Consider the following 27,687-nt stretch of genomic DNA (forward strand, 5'->3'; position numbering starts at 1 on the left):
CCAAGAATTGCAATTTAGAAATAATTTTAGCCAGAGTCTATTATACTGGAATGTTTAAGTCAAAACATGAATTGTAAGATAATGGTCTGATTTCAAAGTGTGACTTCTTAAGAAATTTTACAGGTTTGGTGGTTTCTAAACTATTGACTACTTAGGTTTTTATTGAACTTGTTTTTCAAAGTGAAGCATTTTGATCTCTCAGTACTCAAATCTGCTCAGCATTAAACATATTCTAAGGAAGTAACTGGCCTTTCAAAACCCATCACAGCAGTTTTGGAGTGTGGCAAACTGCTGCATGGAATGAACAACAGTATTAGGAGACCGAGCCTACCCTGGATAGGAACATTTTTTAAGCTCTTACATGTGATTAAATAAAAGCATATCTGCCTAATAAAGTGCATTAGGATGATGAGATTTCTACATCTTTCCTTTCTGTATCTTCTTTCTCCACCCCCCCTTAATCTGTTGGTCTACTTATATTTCATCATTCTTCTATACCCATCCTGTCTCTCTGTCTGTCTCTTTCTCTCTCTGTCTGTCTCTCTATCTCTGTCTCTGTCTCTCTGTCTCTCTCTTCCCTCCCCCTCCTATGTCTCAACACTAGTTGAAACACCATGAGAGAATGAACTTTGTTACTACTGGGGTAAAGCACTTTCCTCTCTTTCCTGTTTGTAACTGTCAAAGACAATACATGTTTTCCTTGTCAACATGATTTGATTGTGCATTTTTATTTCATTATCTTCCTTCTCTCTCTTCATTTAAAAATGTTATCAACCATGTGCTGCAAACACTAGTCATGAGAAGTGTCATGTACATGGTGCCTAACGGGGAAATGCCATACATCTTCTATAACCACCGGTCAGATCATACAACAGATAAAGTAATGGACCACACATACAGAGGCTTAATTCTGGTCCCTCCTTTAAAAACATTATTTTTTTATGAAACCATCTCTTTACTCAATTTTGTGACATATAAGAGCAAGATATAAAAAATGGTGATCCTTACGGTAACTCACAAAAAGATGAAAGAATATTTCTCCCCAGAATTGCTATTCTAGAGAAATATGAAATTGTAGACATAGTAATAGCTCTATTATTTGAAATATTAAGGAAGAAAATACTTTTTTCTATAAATAATTTATAAAAAGAGCCAGTTATTTTCAAATTTGACACACTTTGGGAGTAGCTATTTTACATGCATGAACCTCTATTAACTGATACGTATGTATGCTGAAATGGTAAATGTGATTTAAATAGATTGTGTAATTATATTTCATCATATATGACTTGATTCTTTGGTTTCTCAATCCCTCTTGGTTCGCTTTACCTCCCCACAGACAGAAGCTTTTGCATTGGAGAAGTTTTACCGTTTCTCAGACACGGTAAATTGACTTTCTTAACTCTAAAAGGAGGAATGCGATCATCAGTAAAAATATCAGACAGCATATTCTGCACTGAGTCAGTGTTTGGTGGGGAAACATAGCTCCTTCATATGCAAATGTCATATCTCTGCAGTTAAAGATGCCCTTCTTTTCTAAGAACTCCACAGTGTGACTTCACTCAGTAAATGGATATTTAGATATCATCATTTTATAAGCACAGCCATTTGATTTTTGAAAATAATTTAATATGTATATACATATGTATGTAAGGGAAATAGCCTATACTTTCATCATAATCAAGAAAAGAGAAAGAGTCATATATTTGGGACAATATTAGCTTCAAAATAAATGTGAAACTCATTTAGCTAATTATTAAAAAACAGATGCAAGCTAAAATATAGCTAAAATACTTCATGCAGGGTTTTTGTCTTTAATCTAGTATTTTTACACTCCATTCTTTATGTTGAGATTATTTATAGTAAATTGAGCAATTTGGTAGCAGCATCTTTAGAATTTTTTTAATGAAGAATGATTGCAAGGACCTATGTCTAAGTACAATGCATAAATATTGTGAAGGTGATTAAGGGTAGAGTATTTGTCTCCAGGTGGTTTGATTGGGCACTTTTAATATAACATGCAATAATTAACTAGAAATCTACCAAAGCCAAGGTCTTGGTCTGGAAAACCATATACAAATAGTACCATTTATTGAGCTAACATTTCTGGGGTAAATTTCAGAATAGCTTCCAAGATAGTTCTACAATATACCCCAGTTCAGAATCTCAGTAGAAACATAATGTTAACATTGTAGTAAACTCAACTTTATAGCATGTTATCTATACCTTGTATAAGTTTAAAGTACATATCAATTTCTTGGGGAATATGGAATTAATTATTTTCCTTTGTTAAAGAAAATTACACTCTACTTTTCAGTATCTCTCTTTATGTCCCTGAAAATAACATCATCATTATCTATTCATGTTTACTTGACAATCTTGACTGTAAATTTTTGGAATTTACATAATTATGTACATAGTTTGTAATGTATATTTATATTTATATACATACATATACATGTGCATATTAGACTACATAGTAGAGGCTGTGTGTATAAAAATCTATTATGAAGACCAAAACAATTCATATCTCCAGTAACTGAACAGTTAGTGAACAATACAATCAAAAAGATATCTTCTATCAATTTTGACTTTAAAAGAAAATCACTGATAAAATGTTAGCCTTGTCTCAGGGCGAATCAATTAATTCCTTTTAAACGTAGTAATAAGATAATGCAAACATTTATGAGAAAGTGTGCAAATCCCATTTATTTTCTCAAGTATTCTGGGAACTGGGAAAATTGAGGATATTATTTTTCTTTTTGAAAACTATTTTTCCTCAAACTAACAACTCTCTGAGCTGGCCAAGTTTATCCTTCACTTAAACTATGTATTTTGCTAAGAAGCAATCTTAGCAAGCTAAATCTTTAAATCCACCTGAAATAATAAACCTAAATTGAAGCAGTATGTTTTTTTTATTTTCATGAGTACTGGTTACTTAAAATTTACTCAATGTTCTAATTTGACAGAATAGGCAAAGTAGATGAGACTGCTTCATAGAATGTTACAATAAGAGATCTTGCATATGCAAATAGTATTCTTAGGAAAGTTGTTTATTATTATTATTACTATTATCATTATTAGTAACTTGGTCCAGCATAGACTTGAGAGTTATATACAGTCTTTGGCACTTGACTTGACTTCTATTATGGAGTTAGAGGGGATTTTGTTTCCTGAGAAAGGATCCAAGCTTACTCTTGCATCCAGATTTCCCCACCTCTCACTGTCGTAGCGTGTTCTGTGCTAATTGCTAGTACACCATGTCCCGGTGGCTGCCTCCTGTGCTGTTTGTGTGGGTGCATGCATGACAGGAGAATACGTGGCTAAAGTCATTGCTCTTGTACTTATTATCACTGAGTCCTAGAGCTTTATAAAGATAACAAGAGATTTAAGAGTTATTTGTGGGAAGATATGAATGAAATGGAATTGCTTTAATGCATTTCACGCAGCTTCTTCCGTGTCCAATATAAGAATGCAATGGTGTGCTGAAAGAAAGCTCATGTGCACTGTAGTCTAGTGCTCTGTTGTCCTGTTAGTTACTAACTTATATATATATATATATATATATATATATATATATATATATGTATAAATGAGTTTTAGGTTTATGAAATGACCAAGTTCTTGTTTTACTAAGCACCAAGGTTTTAAAAAAATATGTATCATTGGCTGCATTTTGACAATCTGCACAAAAATGTATAATTACTTGATTTACTTGTAAATTTATATGCTATCTTGCTTTAAAAATAATTCCAACTACCTCTAAGGATAGAAAATAGTTACCTGTCTATCCTGTAACATTTTCTCCTCTCTACTGTCTTAGGCAAAGACAAAAACACACAGATACAGGGAGAGTGATTGAGAGGATGAGGTTAATTGCAATACAATATAAACGTGTGGAAATGCAACACTGAACCCCTTACCCTCATATAAGCAATATAATGTAAGAAAAATACACTCTTAGACTGAAGGGGTGAAGCATCATGATTGAAAACAATACAGTATCTGTGTGCACTAAGTTATTTCTTAATCATTCCATTCTAGGTCAGTTAATGCTATGCTCTATAGAGTGTAAAATAATCTTTCAGTCCATAAAATATTTCTACAACTTTCTTTGATATATATCTGAAAAAATATTTTTAAATATTTTTAACTTATTTTTATTGTAAAGGTGATGTACAGAAGGGTTACAGTTACACAGGTCAAGTAATGAGTATAGTACATTTCTTTTCAAACAGTGTCATTTCTTCCCTAATTTTTCCCAATTTTTTCCCTCTCAAGACCCCTATCCCCTAAGTTGTTTGGTTCATTTTCATTGTAATGTCTAGGGAGTATTGCTGCTGAATTAGTTTACCCTTTGTCCCAGTATTTCTGGGTTTCCCCTTACCCTCTCCCAAACAGATATATTTACATACAAGACAAAAAGTACAAAACTCAAAAACAGTGACAAAAGGAAAAAAAACAAAACCAAAAACAAATCATAAAGTTAAAATAAAAAAATAACTTGTTTCCATTTCTTAGAGTTCACTTTAATAAGCATCATTTTACATGATCACATGCGTATAGCTACTGAGCCCTTGTGAGCCTCTCCTAAGAATACCCTTCTTTGGCCGGGCATCGGTGGCTCACACCTGTAATCCTAGCTACTGAGGAGGCTGAGATCTGAGGATTGTGGTTCAAAGCCAGCCTGGGAAGAAAATCCATGAGACTCTTACCAACAATAAACTACCTGAAGAGCTCAGGGACAGCACCTAGACCCAGAGTTCAAGCCCCATGATAGACAAAATAAAAATTAAAAAAATTAAAAAATACAACCTCCTCTGGTCTCGCTGCATGAATGTTTAGAGTCCTCTTTGTTACATCCAAATGTAATGTTTTGTCTTTTACTGTCCATTGCGTTTACTTGTAGATTTATAGGTACTGTCTAATTACTACAAGTGAGGGAAACCTTATGGTTTTTTGGGTTTGGCATACTTTGCTTAATATATTTTTCCCAAATCTTTCCATTTCATAAATTTTCAATAATTTGATTCAAACAAAATTCTACACAAATGACTCATATCTGGGGTTGAAATTTTATTCTCTGAAGTCAACAAAACTGATAAGATTTTAATTACTTCCCCAAAACAAGTACAGAGTTTATGTTAAACAGAGCTATAAACCACCTGAAATGTTAGGAAAATAGTATTCAATAAAGTAAGGCAATGTCTAAATTTAAGTGTTTTATGGTGACTTCCATCTCAAAGCTAACCCAAACAGCAAAACTTAGTGCTTCATGATTCCAGAGAGATGCGGCTGCAAGAGGATCATGAGGTTGAGGAGAATTTGAGCTCTAATACAGAAATTCAGCTTCAAAACAAGACAAACGGGGCTGGGAAGGTTAATAGTGATAGAGGGTTCACCTAGCATGCATGAAGTCCTGGGTTTGATTCCTCAGGACAACACAAACAGAAAAAGCTGGAAGTAGCCCAGTGGCTCAAGTGGTAGAGTGCTATCCTTAAGCAAAGAAGCTCAGGGATAGTGCCTAGGCCCTTATTTCAAACCCCAGGACTGGCAAAAGAAAAGAAAAGAAAAAAGAAAAAAGAAAAGACAAACAGAAAATATAAAACTAAATAAAAATGTTGCTTCTTTACATTTGCAAAATATTGTGATATCTAACACTCTTAATTATCACTGAATCTAACATGCTAGAAATAGATTTATCAAGTTTTTTATCAAGTTTTTAAATGTATTAATTTTTCATCTGCCTTTTAAAATATTTATATTAAATTTTCATCATATTTCTTCTAAATCATTAATCTTTAAAATTGATGCTTTACCATTTATTCATCTCCAAACATATATTGAATCTAAGTTCAATATAACAAGCATAGATTGGGCTTCATAGTTAATTTAGATATCATCTATAATAAATATAAAGTTGTCTCAGAGCTACATTCAAGCAAATATATATTAAAAATTGACTTACACTTATAAAATAATTTAATTTCATCTATAGTTGCCTTCTCTTAAGCTTTCCATTTTAATAAATGAAAATGAATATTTTATTTTAGACTATTTTGGAAAAAACAATTCTTAATTCATTTACATCTTTTATGTCAGGCTCTTCTAAATAATGAGAATTTTCCTCAAAGACAAGTTATTGTATGCTTGTTAGCAATTTATAAAAAGACACATTTGGGGCTGGGAAGGTGGCTCAGTGGTAGAGCACTTGCGTTGCATGCATGAGGTCCTGGGTTCGATTCCTCAGCACCACATAAGCAGAAAACAAAAAGCTGGAAGTGGTGCTATGGCTCAAGAGGTAGCGTGCTAGCCTTGAGCTGAAGAGCTGAGGGACAGTGCTCAGGCCGAGGGACAGCGCTCAGGCCCAGAGTTCAGGCCCCATGACCGGACCCAAAAGAAAAAAAAAAGACACACACTTGAAACTCATATAAATGGAACAATTCAATTTCTTCCCTCTGTAACTTTGGTCATTAAAAGATGAAGAATTTGTGGTAAGCTATTGTCTTAGTTGTATAAACAATGTTTCATAGATATATACTGAGAGAAAAATGCTGAGTTAAAATTTTATATTTAATGCTGTTCTATCTTATAACAATTCACATGACCAATACTATCAATCTTAGAAGTTTAATATTTTCATTCCTTATTGCCACTCAAAGTTTTAGTATTTTCACAACAACTTTCATATACACAAACTTTTATTGCTTTTGTTTCTTTTCTGTATGCTTTGTTCTTTATGCTTTTTTTTTTTTTTTTTAGTGCAGATCCTGAGGCTTGAACTCAGAACCTGGAGTCTGTCCCTGAACATTTTGCTCAATTGCTCTACCACTTGAGCCACAGTTCCACTTATGGGTTTTTTTTTTTTGTGGTTAATTGGAGATAAGGGTCTCAAGGATTTTCCTTTCAAGTCTAACTTCCAACCAGGATCCTCAGATCTCAGCCTCCCGAGTAGCTAGAATTTCAGTTGTGAGCCACCAACACCAGGCTTTGTTTGGTCATTTTTAAAGATCAAGTGTGGAATAGAAAATTGGTTCTCATCTTACATGTATCCTAATATAGTATTTTAATTGCATTGTTATCTAGCTTTAGTTTTTTTATTTTTCCCATTTCTGGTCAGAATAGGCATGTATATGAATCAATACTTGATATAATTCTCTAAAATGTAAAGGTATTATTTTAAAAATCTCACAATGTAGCATAATTACTAAGATCTTTTTCTCAGTCCAAAATTTAAAAAGAATTTAGGAAGAATTGTACATTATACTACCTCTTTTTTTACATTTTTATTGTCTATCATTCTAACTTACTACTGGGCATTATAAGAAAGTCTACTTTAGGGTAAATTTAATTTACTATTTCCTTTTACATTTTAAATCAGCCATGTTCTTTAGCTCTTTGGTAGTTTATTTTACTTAGTCTGTGTTGTTAAGCTTACTTTGAGTGATAAAATGCCTTAATTTTATGAGCATTAAATATGGGTTGATACACATAACAGAAATTTTCAGAAATATTTTTAACATCTTAGTTTGGGGCATGTAGTTCATTATAATTTAAGCTAAAGTTAATTCTAAAATCTTGAATTATCTCAATGAATTTTTTTTTTTTGGTCGGGGCGTGGGGCCTGAACTATGGGCCTGGGCACTGTCCCTCAGCTCTTCAGCTCAAGGCTAGCACTCTACCACTGGAGCCACAGCGCCACTTCGGGCTTTTTTCTTTTTGCTTATGTGGTGCTGAGGAATTGAACCCAGGGCCTCAAGCATGCAAGGCAAGCGCTCTACCACTGAGCCACCTTCCCAGCCCTCTCAATGAAATTTTTAAGAGCTTCTCAGAATAGAAAATATCACTGCACATCTAAGCGTACACAAAACACAAAACAATTTTATTGAGACTATATTATGCTGAGAACTTAGTAATATATTAATTCAGCATATCTTCTAATTTCGCAATATCATATATTTTTATAAGCTTATTGGAAAGATTCATCAATGCTTTATTATTTAGGACAAGTCTTTCAAAAAATCACAAACCCATCATTTAAAAAAATAAAATAAAGGGCTAGATCCATGGTTCTAGGAGCAGAAGACCTGCCTAGCAATGATGAGTCCCTAAGTTCAAACTTCAGTACCACAGTTTATCTATCTGTCTATCTATCTATCCATCCACACATGCACACATCACTTAATACACACATATATTTGTGTGCATATATATATACATATATATATGTGTATATATATATACGTATATATATATGCTCTTTGGCCCAAGGAAATCAGTAGGCAAACTCTTGGTAATATATTTGAAAAACTACATGGTAAATGCTTTTGAAACAAAAATGCCATCAATCTAATTATAAAATTTACAGCTCACCAACATCTATTTTGAGATATGTTTAGGTACTGAGTAGAGATTAAAAGGTCTAAAGATACAGCTCAATATCCTTACCTTTGGTTGTAGAAAAACGATTTAAAAGCAAAAAATGCTTAAAATAACAGCTTATTTTATGTCATTTTAGAACTTTCTTTCATCAATTACTACTTAAAGCGTGTATTTGCAAAGGTAATAGGAATTCAGAAGCCCGTAAACCCCTGATCCACACTGACTGGATTGGCAGCATTGTGCTCTTGGAAAGGTTTCTTTCTAAAACTTCACTAAGCCTTGCAATCACCAGCTAGCTGGTTGGAAATGCAGAGTCCTATGACATTCTGGATGCTAAAAAGTAAGAATCTGTGTAAATGAGATAGTGAATACGGAATTTCAGTCATGCTTCCCAAGGATTCTAAGACAGGTATAAGATACGAGCATAGTGAAGCAACTACTGAACTGCTCTACACCATCACTTCTTACATGTCTAACGCTGGGCATTTCACAGTGATGACAGGCTGAACTAATATGAAGGTAACTATGTTTAATTGTTCAAATATATCATATTCTATTAAAAATCAATGCCCAGGGCTTGGGTATGGCTCAAGTGATAGAGTACCTGCCTAGAAAGTGGGAGGCACTGTATTCAAACCCTAGTGGTACCCTTCTATTATCCACCCCCCAAAAAAGTTCTGAATGTGTGTAGCAGGGGCACATTTGCTTTGTTCAGACACAATCCCATACCCCCGGCTACTGATGTTAATATAGCAATCATAAGACAGAAATAAGAATTAGTTTCATGTGTCATTTACTTAGCTTTATGGATGGTTAAAAGGCAAGAAAGACAGCAAGCATATTATCTTCATCTAATTCAGAGACCTCATAGCTTCTTAAGTACAGAGCATTTTGTCCTTCATCAGCATAAGACTAGAATGATTTTTAGAAGTTGAAAGAACTAGATATAGGGTCAGAAGTTACTATGGTCCATTCATTTCAATTCTGCAAGTGAAATTCTGTACCTAAAACCGTTCTATCAGTAAAAGAAAAATCTCCAAGGGGGATTCCATCATTGACCCCTTGCTAGAAAAACCACCTTTGCATGGATCTGATATACTTCAGTCCAATCACTCATTCCTTCTGGCTTTTCCTGAATATATATCTCATAAAATATATCTTCCAGATTTCAATAGTTTACATCTAATCTCTGTGATTTGTCCCTATTACAGATAGAAAATATCACTGGTGATTGATCAATTTGCATTACACTGTGTGACACTCTGCTAGAGAAAGCAAGCTCATGAAGGTGGAAAGGAAGATTATAGTGTACCCACCTCCCCCACTTAAAGGCCATACTGCATGTTACTTTCTTTTAAGATTTTGCTTACAAAGACAGCATCAGAAATATCAACCAAATCTTTCAAATCACCTGGTCTCCTTTGTCTTGATGAAACTTTTGCATAATAATTTCACTAATTCCTGCATGCTGGGGGCTTTTGAGGGAATTCCTATGTTTTTTCTTTCCAGATACAGCCTTGCATCTTTGCCTTGGGTCGGCCTCAAACCATGATCATTATCCTGCTTTTAGCCTCCCATTTCATGGAATTTGCCCACCATATTTGTTGAGATGGGTCTAGCTAACTTTTTGCCCAGCATGACATTGAACCATGACCTTCCAAATCTCTGTTTTTAGAGTAGCTGTCCTAGTGAAATTCTTTAATATGACCAAATAGTCAGTATCCACCTTATACAAACTATTTAATCGTAGCCCACACTATTCTTTGGAGGCTTGATTAGGATGAGTGTTCTCAGCTCCACCATTTCCTTAATAGCCACTGAGATTTTCCATTATCTTTTCTAGAATCTTGTGTTGTTTAATAGTAACTAAGAGGGATATTTGGGCAGTTCTAGAGGATTTCATTTCTGTACATTTAATTGATACTGGATTAAAAATGCCTTGCCACAGATTAGACTCAAGCCAGAAATAACAAGACCCTGAAATTGGGTGTCACCTCATTTCCAATTATATATTTACCTAAAGGCAATACTGCTGCGCAGTATTCTTCATTTCTTACCTATAATTTTTATGATGATGATCTCTTCCACCATTACTTCCATCCTTATCCATCTGCCTCTTATTTATCCCTCTTACTTGCTTCCTCTGCCTTAGTAATATTGCCACATATTTTTCACTGCTGTTTTCCAAATCCGTGTTTACTATCCTTGGTCATTAGTTTAAAGCATGACATAACCTTGGAGTCCTACTCAAAATTGGGCAAGGACATCCTTGCCCAACTCAGTCTATCTGCATCAACTGCTTTAAATGGAGGAGTAATTTAACAACCTGTGTCAGTCCCTTTTGTTCCCATTAGCGACTGTCATTATTGCATTTATCTTCTGAAATGGAAGGGTCAGATCTAACAGGTTCTGCAGTGGAGGCAGTTGCTGAACCTGTACCACATTTCTGACCTTCCAGCTGGCAGTACATGTGCTAGGAAATGGTTCTCAGGAATCCTGTCCATTTTCTCTGTATTTTTTGGTGTCTTTACAGCCACCCAAGGAGAGCTAATAGATTTACATCTGGCCATGATCTTTCCTCTGAATAGTCCAGATTTTCTTTCCCTCATAATACACAGCATGACCACTGTAATAATAAATATGCCTATGAGTGGACACACCATCCTGTTCTCCCAAAAGAAAGGTCACATGCATAAGGGACTTTTCTAAGCATAGTCTGTCTACTAGCATTTAGGATAGAGGATAGAGTTTGAATAGACATATTTCTGGTTATAATATAGCCAGCCCAGTTGCTAGTAAACTTAATATTTACTCTTCTTAAGAGATGTTCTATTTCATAATGAGAGAACCATAGTAATAAGAGCTTAGATTTACATTGCACCAGGCTTTGTCTATCAAAAATAATCATTAGTATCTCCACAGGCAGGAATTACTGCAGCAAGTTGGGGTTAGCACCTAACATTGTTTTTCATGTTGCAATGTCTCAAAATATATCATTAACATATCTGCTCAGTTAATAATCTAAGGTTTCAAGAAAGGATGGATCCACCAATTCCTTTGTCCTATAATCATCTGTCTAATTTGTGGTTTACAAGATACTCATGGCTACTAAGCACTAGAAATATAAGTTCAAATGTTTAGGAACTATAAACACACATCTTCAACAAATTTGAAGAATTTTGTACTGCATTCAGAATGTCAAACTGCTCAGCTTTTACTTTTAACAAATATTGAAGTGTTATTTTTGGATCTACTGATTTAAATTTTAAAAGCCTTAATTATTTTTGCCTTTCTTGTAACTTGTTATAATGTAGTTAAAGTTTTTTTTAAATTGCTCACACATCTTCACTTATGGCCTAAGGACCAAGTGCAAGATATAGTTTCTAGTGTAACTTCCCAGAGTGGCCAAATACCACCATCTTGTCACCATCCATATTAAGTATAACGTTCTCTCACATCCCACCAGGGGGTTGCTTTTCATCTTCAACTAAGTCAAGGAGCTGTGTGCTTTGCTGATTGCTTTTCTTTCTCCTCAAATGGCTTTGATTTCACAACGAAAAGGGAATAAGGAAGTTAATTCTACTTTGGGCTACCTCCTCCTCAATTTTATCTTTTCTAGTGTTGGATCATCCAGCCAACACTTAAACAGGGAATAAATCTGTGCTATCCATAGTCACAAGATAAGCTAGACTTTTTGTTACCTCAAACCCAGCACAGATTTAGTATAAGATTTCCTTCAGACCTTAGCACAAACATCTTTTGTTCATGTCTCTCTCTCTCTCTCTTGCTCTCTCTCTTTCACACACACACACACACACACACCCCACACACACACACAAACACACACAAATAAAGAATATTAAAACCTGGTCAACTTCTGTGTCCACTGGTGATATTTAGGGTTCAGTTTGTCTCAGAATTCCCCAGAACCAGTAGGATTTAACCTACTATTGTAGTTACTCTTCACAAGACTCAGTAGTCTCTAAAAAAGCAAGGCTTCTGTTACCCCATCACCCACACAGGACATGCAAGCACAAAAGTCAAGTGCATATGTCGTTTCCTTGACACAGAGAAGTGGCAGTCTGTTTTATAGTAAACCATCAGGCCCATGGGCCATTGGTCTGTAGCCTTGTGTATAACTTCTCCACAACTCCCTGCCTGCACATGTAAGCCTTCTATCTGGCCCTTCAAAGCAAAGGAATTGGCTTCCATTGTCCATTTATTTGTTTGCAAGGAAACTAGTGTGAACTCTTCCTGACAGACGTGTAGAAAGACACAACTGGCAAAAAACTTAGTACCTCACCTAAAAGGTTAATTTCAAGTGGACTATCCTTGTTTTGACTAACATAAGCAGCTGAGGTGTCTGAAGGTTGTAAAGTAAGTTTTCCCAGAACAGTCAGAAAGGTTATCAGTGAATTCTGCTTTGTCAGGTGCAGCAGATAAAATTCTGACATTTAAACATTTGTCAAGGAGTTTCACAATTAATTTACCAATATATGAATGAAAATGTTGATTGAAAAAGTTATTTTTGTCTTATTTTAAGATGGATATTTAAACATATCATTTGATAGCATTTAAAAGGCAGTATTATACTTTAACAAAATTCAGATGATCTGCACACATCATAGTTCCAATTACCCTGGTAACTTTTGTACACCACTAAAATTTACCAAGTTAACAGGATTTTTTTTACTCCTTATATAACAGTAGTTTAATCCCTAGTATCCATACTTTTATTCAAAACATACACAAATTCAAAGCAAACAAGTTTACCAGAAAATTTTCATGGGAGCCAAAGAAGTGGTAGGCTAAGTGAATTGCGGATTAAACAATACAGAAAAACTGATTTCCTGTCCAGCTGACAAGAGTGGACTAGTGGGTCCAGGTGATTTGAACTCTCAACTTCTTTTTCACATGATTCTATTAAATACAATTGTTCATTTATATTACAATTAAAATGTTTTCCAATAATTATATGCTTTCATTTTTCAGGTAGAGTTCCCTTACTTTCATAATTCATCCCCTCCAAAAAGACATTTTGTATGTCAGTGAAGGACTTTCCATCATATCCTCATTTTTAGTGTATCTTATCATTTATATTTTCCAACTGTATTGTTTCTAACTTTATATTATATAATGCTGCTTATTAGCTAGTCATTTTCACTGACCCATAGTAATTATCATGAGCCTGAGCTGATGAGTTTTCATCTTTTATATGGTAGATAGAACTATATTTAATTAATTATTGCTTTTCATCTTTAGTATCAGAAAATTCCTTTTCTTTGGAAGTCAACTATTATCCCATTGTAAATAAATGCCTTAAATTATTAGTGAATACTATCATATATTATTTAATACCTATTTTTCTGTCACACATTTTATCATATAGTTATTAAATAATTTTTCCTTTATTGAAATGCATTGGCAGTTCTCCTTAATTTGTCACTTTTAAAAGGAATGACAGCTATCAGAAGAGGATTAGTTGTGAAAATAAGCTTCTAAAAGGTTATCCTTGAACAGGAAATAAACTTCTGTCCAAAAAATGTATATAAATTAGAATATACAGTTATCAAAAACATAAAGCAACCTTATAAGTATTAGAAAGAATTTGTGTAAAACAGAGAAACCACGTGAAGGATTACCAAGAAAGTAGTGTTATTGTTCTGGACTGTATTTTCCAAGGAAGTAACTTAGAATTGTAGGAAACAGGTATTAAAAGGTTATCTCCATGAGAAAGAAAAATTCAGTCAAGGATTGTATTTTCCCTCTTGACATCATATATTGGCACATATGGACGCATAATGTCAAAACAAAATTTAGTATGTGAACATTTATAACACAATATCCCAAATACTTTTTTTTCCTTTCACTTCAATACTCAGTTATTCTGTCTATCCAAAGATACCAGAATTCTAGTTTTTTTTTCTTTGAATCACACCTTTCGAGAGCTTCCTACTAATGAATAGGCATATGTAGACAATGCTGCAGGATAAAGTTCAAAGCAAAAAGACGCAATCTTAGCTCATATGCTTCACTTATTTTTTCCTCATATTATTGAAGACATATGTCATAATGTCATAATGGTCTGTTACAGCTTAAGCTGAAATGCTTGCTATACATGCCCAATTCCATTACTGAAAAGATTTATTACTATTTTTCTTAAGCAGGATGATGAGGTAAGGGAAAGTCGATTCAGCTTTGCAGCCTATGGAATGGGGCCGTGTCTGCAAGCAAAAGACGGTATAACTGCAAAGGGCCCAAACCATCCTGCCCAGGTAATGCCAAAAAGCCCCGATGAAATGAGGAAGGTCTTTATCGACCGAGCCAAGAAGATAGACACCATCTCCAGAGCCTGCTTCCCATTAGCTTTCCTGATTTTTAACATTTTCTACTGGGTTATCTATAAGATCCTTAGGCATGAAGATATTCATCAGCAACAAGATTAAACCTCTGAGGATACACAGAAAAGATGTTTAATTCAGAAGATTATTTCATTGCCATAGGAGTGTGTGTGTGTGTGTGTGTGTGTGTGTGTGTGTGTGTGTGTGTGTGTGTGCTTGTGTGCTTGTGTGCTTGTGTGCTTGTGTGTATGGATGAGATGTACAAATGAAGAGCCATTGCAGTAAAATGGCATATGAAGAAAGGTGGTTATTGATTGTCTCTATGAAGTCATGAGACGGGTTAAGATTCTTTTAACAGATCTGAAATATATGTTCTGAGGATGCTGTTTAATATACATCCAAGATGATCTGGGTTTTCACAGTCAATCGTGTAAGTAAAGCTTAACTGCCAATATGTTTATATGTTATATAAGATGACATAATAGTAGATATGAAAACTATTCTAAAATTTCCTGGTTTTTAATTCTGTGATATTAAATGTTATGGAAGCAAAATATGTATAGTAAATTTTATTAAAGTAAAAGAAAAACGATGAGCATAATAAAAAATAACTTAAGATGTAAAATTATTTTCATATACCATAGCTTCAAAACAGGAAAGAAATCAAATAAGTCAGTGAAAAATTCAAATGTACCTGTACAGAATTAACTATAGAAACAATATACTATCAACATGTGTGATGACAAAATTAATTTAAAATATTAAAAGACTTCTATTAAACACTACATTCACATTTTTAGTATGCTAAAATTTCCTTCCATGGAAATTGAAACGAAGTGGCTAAGTAAATTACAAAAGTTACTTTTCTTAAACTTCATATCTCTAGGAATAGAGATGAAAATAGTGAAAATATTTTTGTTTTTACATAAAAAGTATAGTAATCACTTCTCAGCCTTTTGTCTAAGGTCAAGCACATTGTTAAGCTATGCATTTTTAATTATTGCCAAGCACTGAAAAATTCAAACCAGCATGCTTGTTTTTAGATTTTAATAGCTGTCTAAATGTCTGTATTAATTATGTTTAATACTTTGATGTTATTGAGCAAAGATCAATAATGTCTTTATGTTCTTGTTTGGAATAAGTCTTACAATTTGATGGAATTAAAATACTTACATTTTGGTAATAATGCAATGAATAAAATACAAATAGATTCATGAAAGACTTTTTAAAAAATAAGAGCAGTTTCCTACAAGCTTTAAGGGTTTAAACTCTCTCTAAACAGAAGAGATTTTTAAAATTCTAAATGATGTAAATATGCTCATTCTATTAATAGAGTCCATTCTATAACTATGTCCTATTCTAAAAAAGAATTGTTTTAATATTTCTGAAGTGAATGAATTCAAAATGTGTACCATTTACAAGTTTTGAATAATTTTAAATGGGTTTTTACTTAAAATTTATCAATGATCCCTTGGCATCATTTCCACTATAAGCACCATTTGCTCCTTCTGAGCAGTGGAGTTAGGTGATGATCATGATGGTGTTCATAGTGAAACTGAACCAGATTCTGATTCTTTTTCAGTTTTACTATTTTTTAAGAAAATATTTTTTTACCATTAATGCCATTAATTAACTCGAAAAAGATTTCAGAATGCTTTTTACAAATTTTAATTGTTGTTCAAACGAAAACTCAGTGTATCAAGTTATTTACAAAGTTTAAACATTAAACAAGCTACTTGCTCAAAAGTATACTAGAAAAGCCAATTCTTGAACTGAATGGTACTATAGTCTGACCTTCAACTACTCTTTAACTATTAGCCGAAACTGCCATTTTAAACTGAAACTTTCCAGTATTTCTATACTTTGGTGCATTCAGTCTTTTTTTTTTTAAATAATAACTTTTGAAAAAAAAATCAACGCTTGGGAATGTTTGCTAATGAAGGACCAAGTCACTTCCCTTTTTAAATAATTACTTTGAACAAGTAATAATTACAAATATAATGTAAATGACACAGCTGAAAAAACTCTACTTAGCTTTACTTACCTTGAGGACTACTGATCCTTAAGTTAAATGCTGGTGTCTTACAAAAACATGGAAGCATATGCCCACACTCAAGACTAGAACACAGCCACTATTTCCATTCCCTGAGAATCAACTGGAAGGTCTGAAGAAATGGTTAACAACACTGCCTCCATATGACCCTAAAATAGTTGAATTCATTTTTTCTGATACTTTATACATATTATTTCAAGAGTTATCTTAACATTGCTTAAATTAAGTGAATTCCAGAAGCAAAAAACAAGAATATAATGAACATAAGCACACAACTTCGCAAAGGAATTCAGAGAGCGCTTGCTTCCACATAGTAAAAGATCTCACATTGATTAAAAAAAAAAACTGAAAAAAACACCAGTTCTGAGAACACTTGCCAGCCACAAAAATCTCTCTATATCAAAATTCTGCTTTCCTCATGCAGAATTCTGTTTTACCACTATATTTACCATTGCTTTTCTACACTAAAACCAAAACAAAACCAGCAGGACTGCTGGACAAAGTGAACATTAGTTAATCCATTAAGTTTAAAAGAGTGTATTTGATATAGTGAACTAATGAACTCTTATAGATCCTATAAAATGGAAAACTATAGCATCTTGATATAGTATTTGCCTCGAATCAGAAATGTTTAATCTATTTTTGTTCTTCTTATTCTCATTCTTATTGTCCTGATTGTTGTTGTTGTTGGAATATTTGGAATTGAACCCAGGGTGTTGTAGATGCTATGCAAGCATTCTATAAATGAGTTATACTCCTAAATCTAAACCATAATATTTTTACACTAAGCCAACCAGGAAATGGTGAGGAATTTCAAAAGTGTGAATGTGTACTCATTAAAGTATATTTAGGTTAGATTTCTATGGAAACAGCCATGCGGGGAAGTACAAAATTTTGTGCTGTTTATATCACCTTAAAAATAAATTGTGTTTCATAATCATTGACATATTTCATTCCACAGCATATGACTTTTTAGAAATTCTTGCTCTGCAGTTAATATATGTGTACCTAGTCCCTTGACCAACAATTCAAACTGGACTTACTCTGTAACTAAGAGCTAGAAATTTACAACTTAAAATAGATTGCAGAATCATTATGGAGACAAGAAAACCAAGGGTCTTTAGAACTTCCTGAGTGGTTTCAAAAGTTTGACAAGTATCAGCTAAGAGCAAAACTGTAGAGAAGGTAAATGGGTTAAATAAGCATCAGACAAATTATTAACCATCCTTGATTGTCATCATGTGTTTCACTTCAACATAGATTTCACACATCTTGCATCATAGAGAGTAGCACAAAATTTCAAAGTATATCATCTATATTTCTCTCTACATGATGATGAACTAGGAAGAAAAAAACATATACAGCATGAAAAAAACAAACAGTTTATGTTGATGCTAAAACAATAAAATAACGGACTTGATCAGCAGATTAGGAGAATGAATGTGGCTTCTATCCATATAAAAGTTCCATTTTTGACAGTGTATTTAAAACAAATATAATCAATGAAAACATAGCTTACAAAAATAGAGATTCTTTTAGTTCACTGAAATTAGTCAGAATTACCATAGTGACTCAGAAATTTTTTTCATCTTTGTATCTGCAAGGGTTTTTTTTCTTTTAATTATACCTGTCTACTAAGCAGAGTTATACTAACTACTTTACTTGCGATTATATGTATTCAATTTTTGAACTAGATCATTATATTGCCTAAAACTGGCTTCAGTACTGGGTTTTGTGCTATACTGGTAAGCATTGTGAAGGCTGACAAACTGTAAACTTTCATTGTCAGCTGCAAACTTCATGTGCATTATAAAGACGAATTTAGCTGTAAAATCTGCATAATTTTTTAAACGTCAAATTCCACATATGCCTTAAATCTAGACCCCCTAATTATCTAACAGCATCAAGCAAAATTAAAAATCTCCAGTGCAATTAAAAAATAACTTTGAGAAGAACTTTTTCTTTTTAACTTATTTTTTGTGTGTTTTGTTGTTGTTGTTGTTGTTGCCAGTCCTGGGCCTTGAATTCAGGGCCTGGGCTCTGTCCCTGAGCCTCTTTGTGCTCATGGCTAGCGCGCTACCATTTGAGCCATGGCACCACTTCTGTTTTTTTCTGCTTATGTGGTACTGAGGAATTGAACCCTGGGCTTCATGCGTGCTAGGCAACCACTCTACCACTAAGCCACATTCCCAGGCCCAATAACCTTTTATTTTTAGCTTTTGCAAATTGTTATTACAAAGATGATGTACAGAGAGAGGAGTTACAGTTTCATAAGTCAGGTAATGATGAGTACATTGCTTTTTGGACAGTGTCTCCCAAGAACTTCTTCTTTAACTGAACCTATTGAATAATGGGCAATTGAAAAAAAAACACCACAAAGATTAGTAGTTTAATCAGGGGCTGGTGGATCACTCCTCTAATCCTAGTAATCCTAATTAATGTGCAGGCTGAGATTTAGAATTTTGTGGTTTGAAACTAGCCCAGACAGAAAAGTCTATGAGACTCTAGCTCCAACTAACCATCAAAAATTCTGGACTGAAAGTGTGGTTCAAATGGCAGAGTACCAGCCATGACAAAGAGAGCTGAGAGTGGCAGTAGCAATCACACACACACACACACACACACACACACACACACACACACACACACACACACACACTGGAATTATATTAAAGACAGAGTCTTGCTCTCTTTGGTGCCTTCATGACTCTTTATGCATCCTTGGGGCTTCAATTCCATTTATAACAATGCAGGAATACTTATGACCATCTCAGTGATCAGAGAAGAAAAAAAGCCTCTAACTACGCACACAGATAATCTCTGGAGTCATAAATACTAAACATCTACCCCATGGAAACTGAAGGGGGGGAAAGTATTTATCATTTCATTGGCTCTCATTTAGACCTCAAAATTCGTTTACTTATTAAGTACATATTTGAAAGGCCACCAGATATTAAGAACTATATGCTGAATCTGTAAGACAATTAGCTGTCTTCCAATACAGTATATTAGAACATGATTTTCCTCTTGATTCACATTTTTCTTATAAGAAATGTCCTACTCAACAGATTCTTTCTTCTTTCTTTTCTTCTCTTCTACTCTTCTCTCTCCTCCTCCTGTCTATTGTCTCTTCTCCTTTCCATATTTTTCCTCAAATCACATGAACAAAGCTATCTGGATCAAATCACCTTGTCTCTGTTAATAATAAATTCTATGACACTACTTAGGGTCTAAGTTTGTGGTGGCTTGGTGCTCACCTAGCCTGTGAGATATCCTGGGTTTAATTCCCACCATAAATATGACTACTACTGCTACTCCTAACAATAATAACTTTTACACTATCTTTGAAGAATAAAGTTTGGCAAATCGTTCTTCCATAATACAACTAATAATATTAGATGACATTTTGGTTCTAGTCTTTTCAGTATTTTTATGGTAAAAGCACTATTAAAAATAGAGTAAAGGAGAATTTCAAAGGCAATGAAGTATTATTTTTAATATGATTCTAAATTTTTTCATATATCAGAATCCCTTATACATTTTAACAAGATGTGTGTGTGTGTGTGTGTGTGTGTGTGTGTGTGTGTGTGTGTGTGTGTAAGGGAGAGAGAGAGAGAGAGAGAGAGAGAGAGAGAGAGAGAGAGAGTATCTTGGGCTTGAAATCAGAGTGTGGGCATTATCCTTGGGCTTTTATTCTTCCTTAAGGTTAGCTCTACCATTTGAGCCACAGCTCCACTTCCAGCATTTTGTTAGTTGGGCATTCTTGTTCAGGCTGGCTTCAAACTGCAATCCTCAGATCTTAGCCTCTTAAATAGAAAGAATTACGGGCATGAGCCACCGGTGCCCAGCTCCATACATTCTTAAATGTATAACATATAACCAGAATTTAAAAATTGGAATGTATGTATGTTCTGGACCTAGAAACAATTCAAGCAGTAATAAAACAAATACACATTCAATACCTTCTGTGTACTTATCACTGCCAATTCCTGACATAGGTGTCTTTAGCATGAAAGAATGCTTTACTATTGACCAAGTTTGACAAATCAGAGGACTGATGTGAACATACCCAGCCTATTCTTTTTGTAAGACTCAATACTTTTAAGGTTTTGTAACTGTTTTTACTTTAAACACCTACTTTGTCTCTCACTTGTCTGTGTAATTAAAAATAAAACTTTGAGTTTTCCTCTGAGCCTCAGGATTTTCACCATTGCAGTTCCTACATTCTCTTACCAGCCACATACAGATATGAAGCTCTGAGAATAGCTGCCCTACTCTTCCATTATTCTGTCTGACAAAAAAAAGAGTTTATATTTATCATAAAATTATTTTTGCTCCTTGAAAACCAGTGTCTTCCATTCTTATTAGAAAGCCCATCATATATTTTATACTAGTTGCTGCTAGTGTTTAGAATCAATTATATCCTTATCACCAACTTTATTTTTATTTCATTAATTCACTAGAGCACTTTAAATATCAAAAGATGACAATCTATCCTCAGCGTCAAAAAATAGTGACAAATACAATTGTCCATATAGGCAAATGGATTAAAAATTGGGAAAAAATCTATATAAATTATCTGTTATAATGTTAAATGTCTTAAATAATTTAGTTTTTATAAATTATAGATTCAAAAACATATTTCAGGCATGAAGATACTATATAGAATTCTACAAAATAATATGTATTTTAAAAATCATTCATTATCCACATCATTCATATTTTTAGAATAAAGCTATAATAAAAAATATAATGAGCTAGCTAAGTTTTATTTAAGTAGTCGGGTTTTCTCTGGGGTGGTCTTAGTTAAAAGGTCTTCAGAGAATCCTATTTCCTTCCATGTTGTCTAACCTGGCTTATTAACGTGAGCGAGAAGGGAAGGAACATAGATTAAATGTCAAAAGAGGATTCAAATGCAAAGCTGTATTTGAACTTGCTTGAATAATTTTGCATTCCTTCACTTTTATCTCTATGAATTATGCAGTAGCTCTTCCTTAGGTTTGCATTTTAATGTACGATAGATGATAATGCTGGAGAAAAATAGACTGAAGTACCTTGACATTTGATGGTTCTTATATAATGTGTTATGGGAAAACAAAATGAAAAGAAAATGTGCCAAGTGTTTTTCATGGACTATCTCAACATATTAAGCAGTTTAATTATTCAAGAAACAGATATTTCAAAAGATTACTCTCCCTCCAAAAAGTGTTTGCTATTTTGTGGTGTTATTTTCTGTAAATCTAAAACATGGCTTCTTGAATCTTCGGCCTGAGTCTTTTCTTCTGTCCACAGTGATGTCATATTTTTTTACAGGAAAGTATATGGGAAATGTATTTTAAAATTGCTGTCTCATTTTATCAATTTAACTTCATTATATTGTTTTCAGTTTAATTTTGCAACTAACAAACTTTCTAATGAGTCATAAATCCATGAATGATATATTTGGTATTTCTCATGTAACTGCAGATCATTTGACCAAAAACAATAAAATTTAACACTTTTTCAATAATATTGATATCCTTTCTAATTTTTTAGACCAAAGTTTATTTCTGACAAAAAAAATCATACTCCATTTCTGTTCTCTTGGAAACCATTATATCTGGACAAATATCATACTTCATTTCTGTTCTCTTGGAAACTATTACACTTAGGATTATAAAACCAGAAATATATTATCCTAAAAAGCTATAATTCATTCTTGCCATTATAGGAAATCATGAGTGAGCTTTTTCTTCTAAAATTGAGTGAAAAAAGATGAGCTACTAAACAGAAAAATGATTTGGCATTATTCTGTTAGTGTTGTTTATTCGCTTGAAAGCCTTTTACTTAAGATTTGTTTATTGCATAAATCACTGTCACCTTACTTACCCATACACAGTATTTCAAATAGGAATGCTAACCTTTCATTTTTTTATTATTCAACTTCAATTTAACTTTTCCTCCATAACAATCAGGCTGGAGTTTAATGATAATATAATAGTAAAGAAATAGAGGGAAATGTATTACATAAGAAATTGAAGTTGGGCAAGATGTAGGAGAATGACATTGATGACATTGAGGAGATGACATTGATCAAGATGAATTGTACTTAAAAATTGACAAGTCAAATTGAACCCCTTTGTACAACTACTTTAAGATAATAATTTTAAAAAAAGAAAGAAAGAAAGGGGCTGGGATGTAGCTCAGTGGCAAAGCACTTGCCTAGAGAGTGCAACGTTGTGGGTTTGATCCCAGAACCATAAAAGAAAAGAGAAAAAAATCAGTTAAAAACAATTGAAGAATATATTACATTTGGTAAATGATAGCTGATCTCTCATTTTTGAAGTATCTATGTTTTTACAATTATAGATATATAATCTTATGTACTGATCAGCATAAGGTTTAATAAAATTTATAGATTGAAATTTCTTATACAAATTGGTGCAGTTTTCCTCATCAGTTGGCTTTCAATAACTGTCACAATGGTTTATGTCAAAAAAATCATCTCAACTTCGACTGCAGTGCCACCAGAACATCAAAGTCATGTTTAAGTACTAGAGGCATCTTTAGTAATAGGTATTTATGTGACATATGTATGAATAAATGTAACTACCCAAACAATGGAGAGATATTGATACTAATTTGTACTACCATGGTTTAAAATATGCTCACTGATTCTCCACACCACTCAGGGGTTATTTCCCTGAACACAATTTATGTCAATTTCCTCTTGCTGAACGTTGCTTTTTTTTTCTTAGTGAACACATTTTCTACATATATTACTTATTTTAATTTTGAATAAATTACATTTCTAATTATACATTCATGGGAGTCTTAGTTTGGAATGAAACCAAATTTAACCAACTATAGTATATGATAAATATTTAGATATTTGGATTTAAAGTTTTTCTATTGTGAAAATACCATCTAGAGGGGTTATAATTACATGGGCAAGCATTGTTGCCTCTTCCTTTGTTTTTCCCCTACCATCCCTTATCATCACCCCCCCACACACACACCACTCTGTCCCCCCTCCCCCACATCCTTGCCAAAGCTGTAAAGTTTGTTTTTCGATATAACGTCTTGTACATCTCAAATCCCACTTTGGGGAATTTACCAGAATGATCACAAACAAGACCATACTAAAGCTAACAGCACAACTATGTTTACTGCAGCATTATTTACCATAGCTAAAATATGGAACTAACCCAGATGCCCTTCAGTAGATGAATGGATGAAGAAAATGGAATTATATACCTCCATCAGAAAGAATAACATTGCCCCATTTGTTAGGAAATGGAAAGACTTGGAATTTTTTTTTGTTTTTATTTAATTTTATTTATTTTTTTATCGTGAGGCCTGAACTCAGCATGGGTGCTGTCCCCCAGCTCTTCAGATCAAGGCTAGCGCTCTACCATTTGAACCACAACACCACTTCTGGCTTGTTCTGCTTAGGCGGTGCTGAGAAATTGAACCCAAGGCCTATTGAATGCAAGGCAAGCACTCTACACTGAGCCACCTTCACAGGCCCTCGATTTTAATATTTTAAATAACCTTTTTAATGTTTTAATGTCTTGCCTTATCAAGTTGGCCAGTGAATGATCTTTACCCTATCTGAAAATTCATATGGCTAGCTGATAACTGGGAGCTCAAAGTGAAATATTGTCAAAAAAAAAAAGTGCTACATCTATGTTAAAACAATGAAGGCATGGTCTATTACAACAGAGCAAAACCTATCAGTTCAGAACCAACTTCCATTCTGAATATAACAAAAACAAGTGGAGATTTATGGACAAATGGCAAGTCTGACAGTAGATTAAAATTGCCAATCATATAAAATGACAGTTTAAGGTGGAGATTCTAAACAATTTAACTCAGCATGATTCTTCTTGAAGACAAGCTGAGGTAATAAGTTATCTATCAGGGGACGGAAATCAAAATTTGATCAAATATCAAGGGCAAGGCTTTTTTTTACCAAATTGACCTAGCAGAATTCCTGCTAGAATTGAACTAAATAGGTCCTTGATAAAACTCATATTAGGACCTTTGTCAACTTAGGACCTCATCAAAAAAACAAGCTCAGAAGAATATGACTGATATTTTGGTATTGCCTTAAGGAATACATTCTATTATTATCCATATTCTATGTGTGACATGAGAAATTTTTTGAAAACATGTTATCGAAACAATGGATATTTGTTCAAAATTAAATGAATTGTCATGGTATGGCCTAATAGCTCTGGGACTGCAAATAATGAATACAGAGTGTTCATTCTAAAGCCAGATGCTGGTGGCTCACAACTATAATCCTAGCAACTCAAGGAGTCTGAGATTTGAGGATTGCGTTTCAAAGCCAGCTCAAGCAGAAAATTCTATAAGACTCTTACTCTGAGTAGTTACTGAGAAAAAGCTGGAAGTGGCAGTGTGGCTCATGTGGTAGAGTGCTAGCCTTGAGCACAAAGAAACTCAGGGACAGCTTCCTATCCAGACCCTGACCTCAAGCCCCAGAAAAGGAAAACAAATAATAACTCTGTAGAATTGATGTCAGCCCTTTTTTTTCCTGAAAGCTAAACAACATAGAATTTCTAAATGAATTGTTGTAAATAATAAGAGGAATTATCAGGTTTTACTAAAACAATTATTTCCCAACCAAAAAGAGTAAAATTCTACAGGCTGACCTTGCTTGACATACTTACAATACTATGGCAATAACCCAATATTTTTTCTTTGTTACTGATTCTTTAAAAAAAATTGCACAGAAAGATGAAGAAACAAACAGACTTTATTCAGGGGTATGTGATACACAGTAGAATAATCCAAAACCACAGGAATTGGTTCAATTACCAGAGAGTTCGTGAATAAGGTTGATAATGGGTTAAGTCTCATGGGAAAAAAAAGACAGTTTTGTCTATTTCATTTCACTTACTAAATATGTTCATTAAACTATGATTTCAGTCTGCTTTCCTTATTTTCTATTATTAGCAAAATCTAGCATGAAAATCTCAAGGAGTGACAAACAGGAACACTTCCGCCACTCTCAGTAGCAAAGCCAGGGAGGAAGTCACACTGCAGGAGAATGGGCCACAGGCAGAAGCAGACATTATTGCTTTTTACATTATTTAGTACTTTTTTAGGTAATCAATTATCTGTAAACCAAATGCAACTCTCCTTTAAATGATGAAATTTGAATTGATGCTTTGCCCATATTAAATTAAAATGTATTTCTAGTTCAAGTGTTGTATTTGTGTTTTTTATATTTTTTATTGTAAAGATACTGTACAGAGGGGTTACAGTTACATGAGTAAGGTAATGAGTCCATTTCCTAGCTAGCATTATTACCCCCTCCTATGTTTTTCTCCTACCATCCCTTCCCTCCACACCTCCCCAAATCCTTCCCCAACCCCCACCAAGTTGTAAAGTTTGTCTGCAAAATAGTGTCTTGTACGTCTCATTGTTACAATAGGTCAACTTGTATCCTTGTTTCAGCATTTTGTTATTTCCCTTCCTCTCCTCAAATTAGAAAGATGTATATAACCCCTGTTTTCACTGTATTTGGTTCTGGTGCCCTGCATCTTGTGTGTGTGTGTGTGTGTGTCTCTGTGTGTGTCTGTGTGTGTCTGTGTAATTGTATCTTTGTTGAAAAGGTGATGAGCAAGGGAGTTACAGTTACACAGTTAAGGTAATGACTACATTTTTTAAACACTATCGCCCCATCCCTCCTTTTCTCCTGCTTACCCCTCCCCACCCCCAGTTGTAAGGTGCATATCCAACATAGTATCAAGTGAATAGCAATGTTGCATTAGTTTATCCTTTGTCCTTCTGTTTCTGTGCTTCCCTTTCCCTTCCAAGGATCAAATAATCTTATATACAAGACCTAAGGTACAGAAAACTAAGAGAAAAGAAAAAATAACTACATAGAGAATATAGGAAGAATCTCTTGTTTCCATATCTTAGAGTTCATATTGATAAGCTTCATTATATATGGTCCTATGCACTTAACGTTTGGGTTATTGAGATCTGTGAAGAATATCATAGGCAGATTCCAGTTGTGTTTATTTTTCCATTGTAAAACAAGAAGAAAAGTGAGAAGTAAAAATGGATTAGTCCCTGAAATTCACTTTAAATCTGAGCAGAATTCATTTACTGTGCTGAATCGGATGTCTCTTTACTACCACTTTACATTAGGTAATAAAATACCGACATATTATTTTAATTCACAAAAAAGGTTAGTGAAAACATGGCACATGACTTACCTTGGGCAATTTATTTCTAAAAAATCAACTTTAAAAATAAATAATGTAATGGTATTTAATGTCATTAGCATTTTTTAAGTAATTTTCCTATTATTTATACTAAACATGCTTACATTTAATGTCATATACTATAGTCTCAAGCAACAAAATACAATGACCCTACAAATTGTCTTAGTATACTTAAATCCCTGTTATAAAAATGTTTGAATATAGTAACTTAGAAATTTAGGTCCACAACGTAAGAGATGAAATATCCTCTACACTATTTCCTAAGCAAAATGGTCCAATCCCTTGAGGTAACCTCATTAGCTACCACAACTCGTCTGGCTTAGCACATATTTAAAAAACTATCACCAATAAGCAAATAACTACAGACCGCAGCATAGTCTGTATTACATACCCTTAGTTTCAGACTATCAAACAACTACCCAGTCCATATGTAGAACTTTAAAATTAAAACTTTACATATAATCTTCACAAGCTATCTAAGGTTATTGTGTTTTTCAAAGCTTATATATCCTTTATCTTACAAAAGCAAGGCACTCTGAACCTAAGCCACAAGATGGCTCTCTCTTGTTGGTTTGGGAATTGAAAATGTCATTCATTTAAATGTTAGTCAGTTACAACAATAATAAATTTAATCCCAGCCTGACTGTGGACAGTAGATTGCCATAAAATG

General features: G+C 33.7%; 1 protein-coding gene across 2 annotated transcripts in view; it reads left to right on the forward strand.

Moving 5' to 3' along the window:
- The window catches only part of Glra3 (glycine receptor alpha 3), a 126,512-nt gene extending 111,669 nt beyond the window's left edge, over window positions 1-14,843 (forward strand). The window contains exons 9-10 of one of the 2 annotated variants that reach the window (XM_070015991.1): window positions 1,340-1,384; window positions 14,550-14,843. In XM_070015991.1, coding sequence (XP_069872092.1) covers window positions 1,340-1,384; window positions 14,550-14,828 — 324 coding nt within the window. In that variant the 3' untranslated portion in view covers window positions 14,829-14,843. The remainder of the gene's footprint in view (window positions 1-1,339; window positions 1,385-14,549) is intronic. The other variant, XM_070015992.1, reaches the window with a different exon arrangement.
- The last annotated feature ends 12,844 nt before the right edge of the window (window positions 14,844-27,687 follow it).

Source organism: Dipodomys merriami, unplaced genomic scaffold (assembly GCF_024711535.1).
Source record: "Dipodomys merriami isolate MVZ:Mamm:240054 unplaced genomic scaffold, mDipMer1.0.p SCAF_12, whole genome shotgun sequence".
In the NCBI taxonomy this organism is placed as follows: domain Eukaryota; kingdom Metazoa; phylum Chordata; class Mammalia; order Rodentia; family Heteromyidae; genus Dipodomys; species Dipodomys merriami.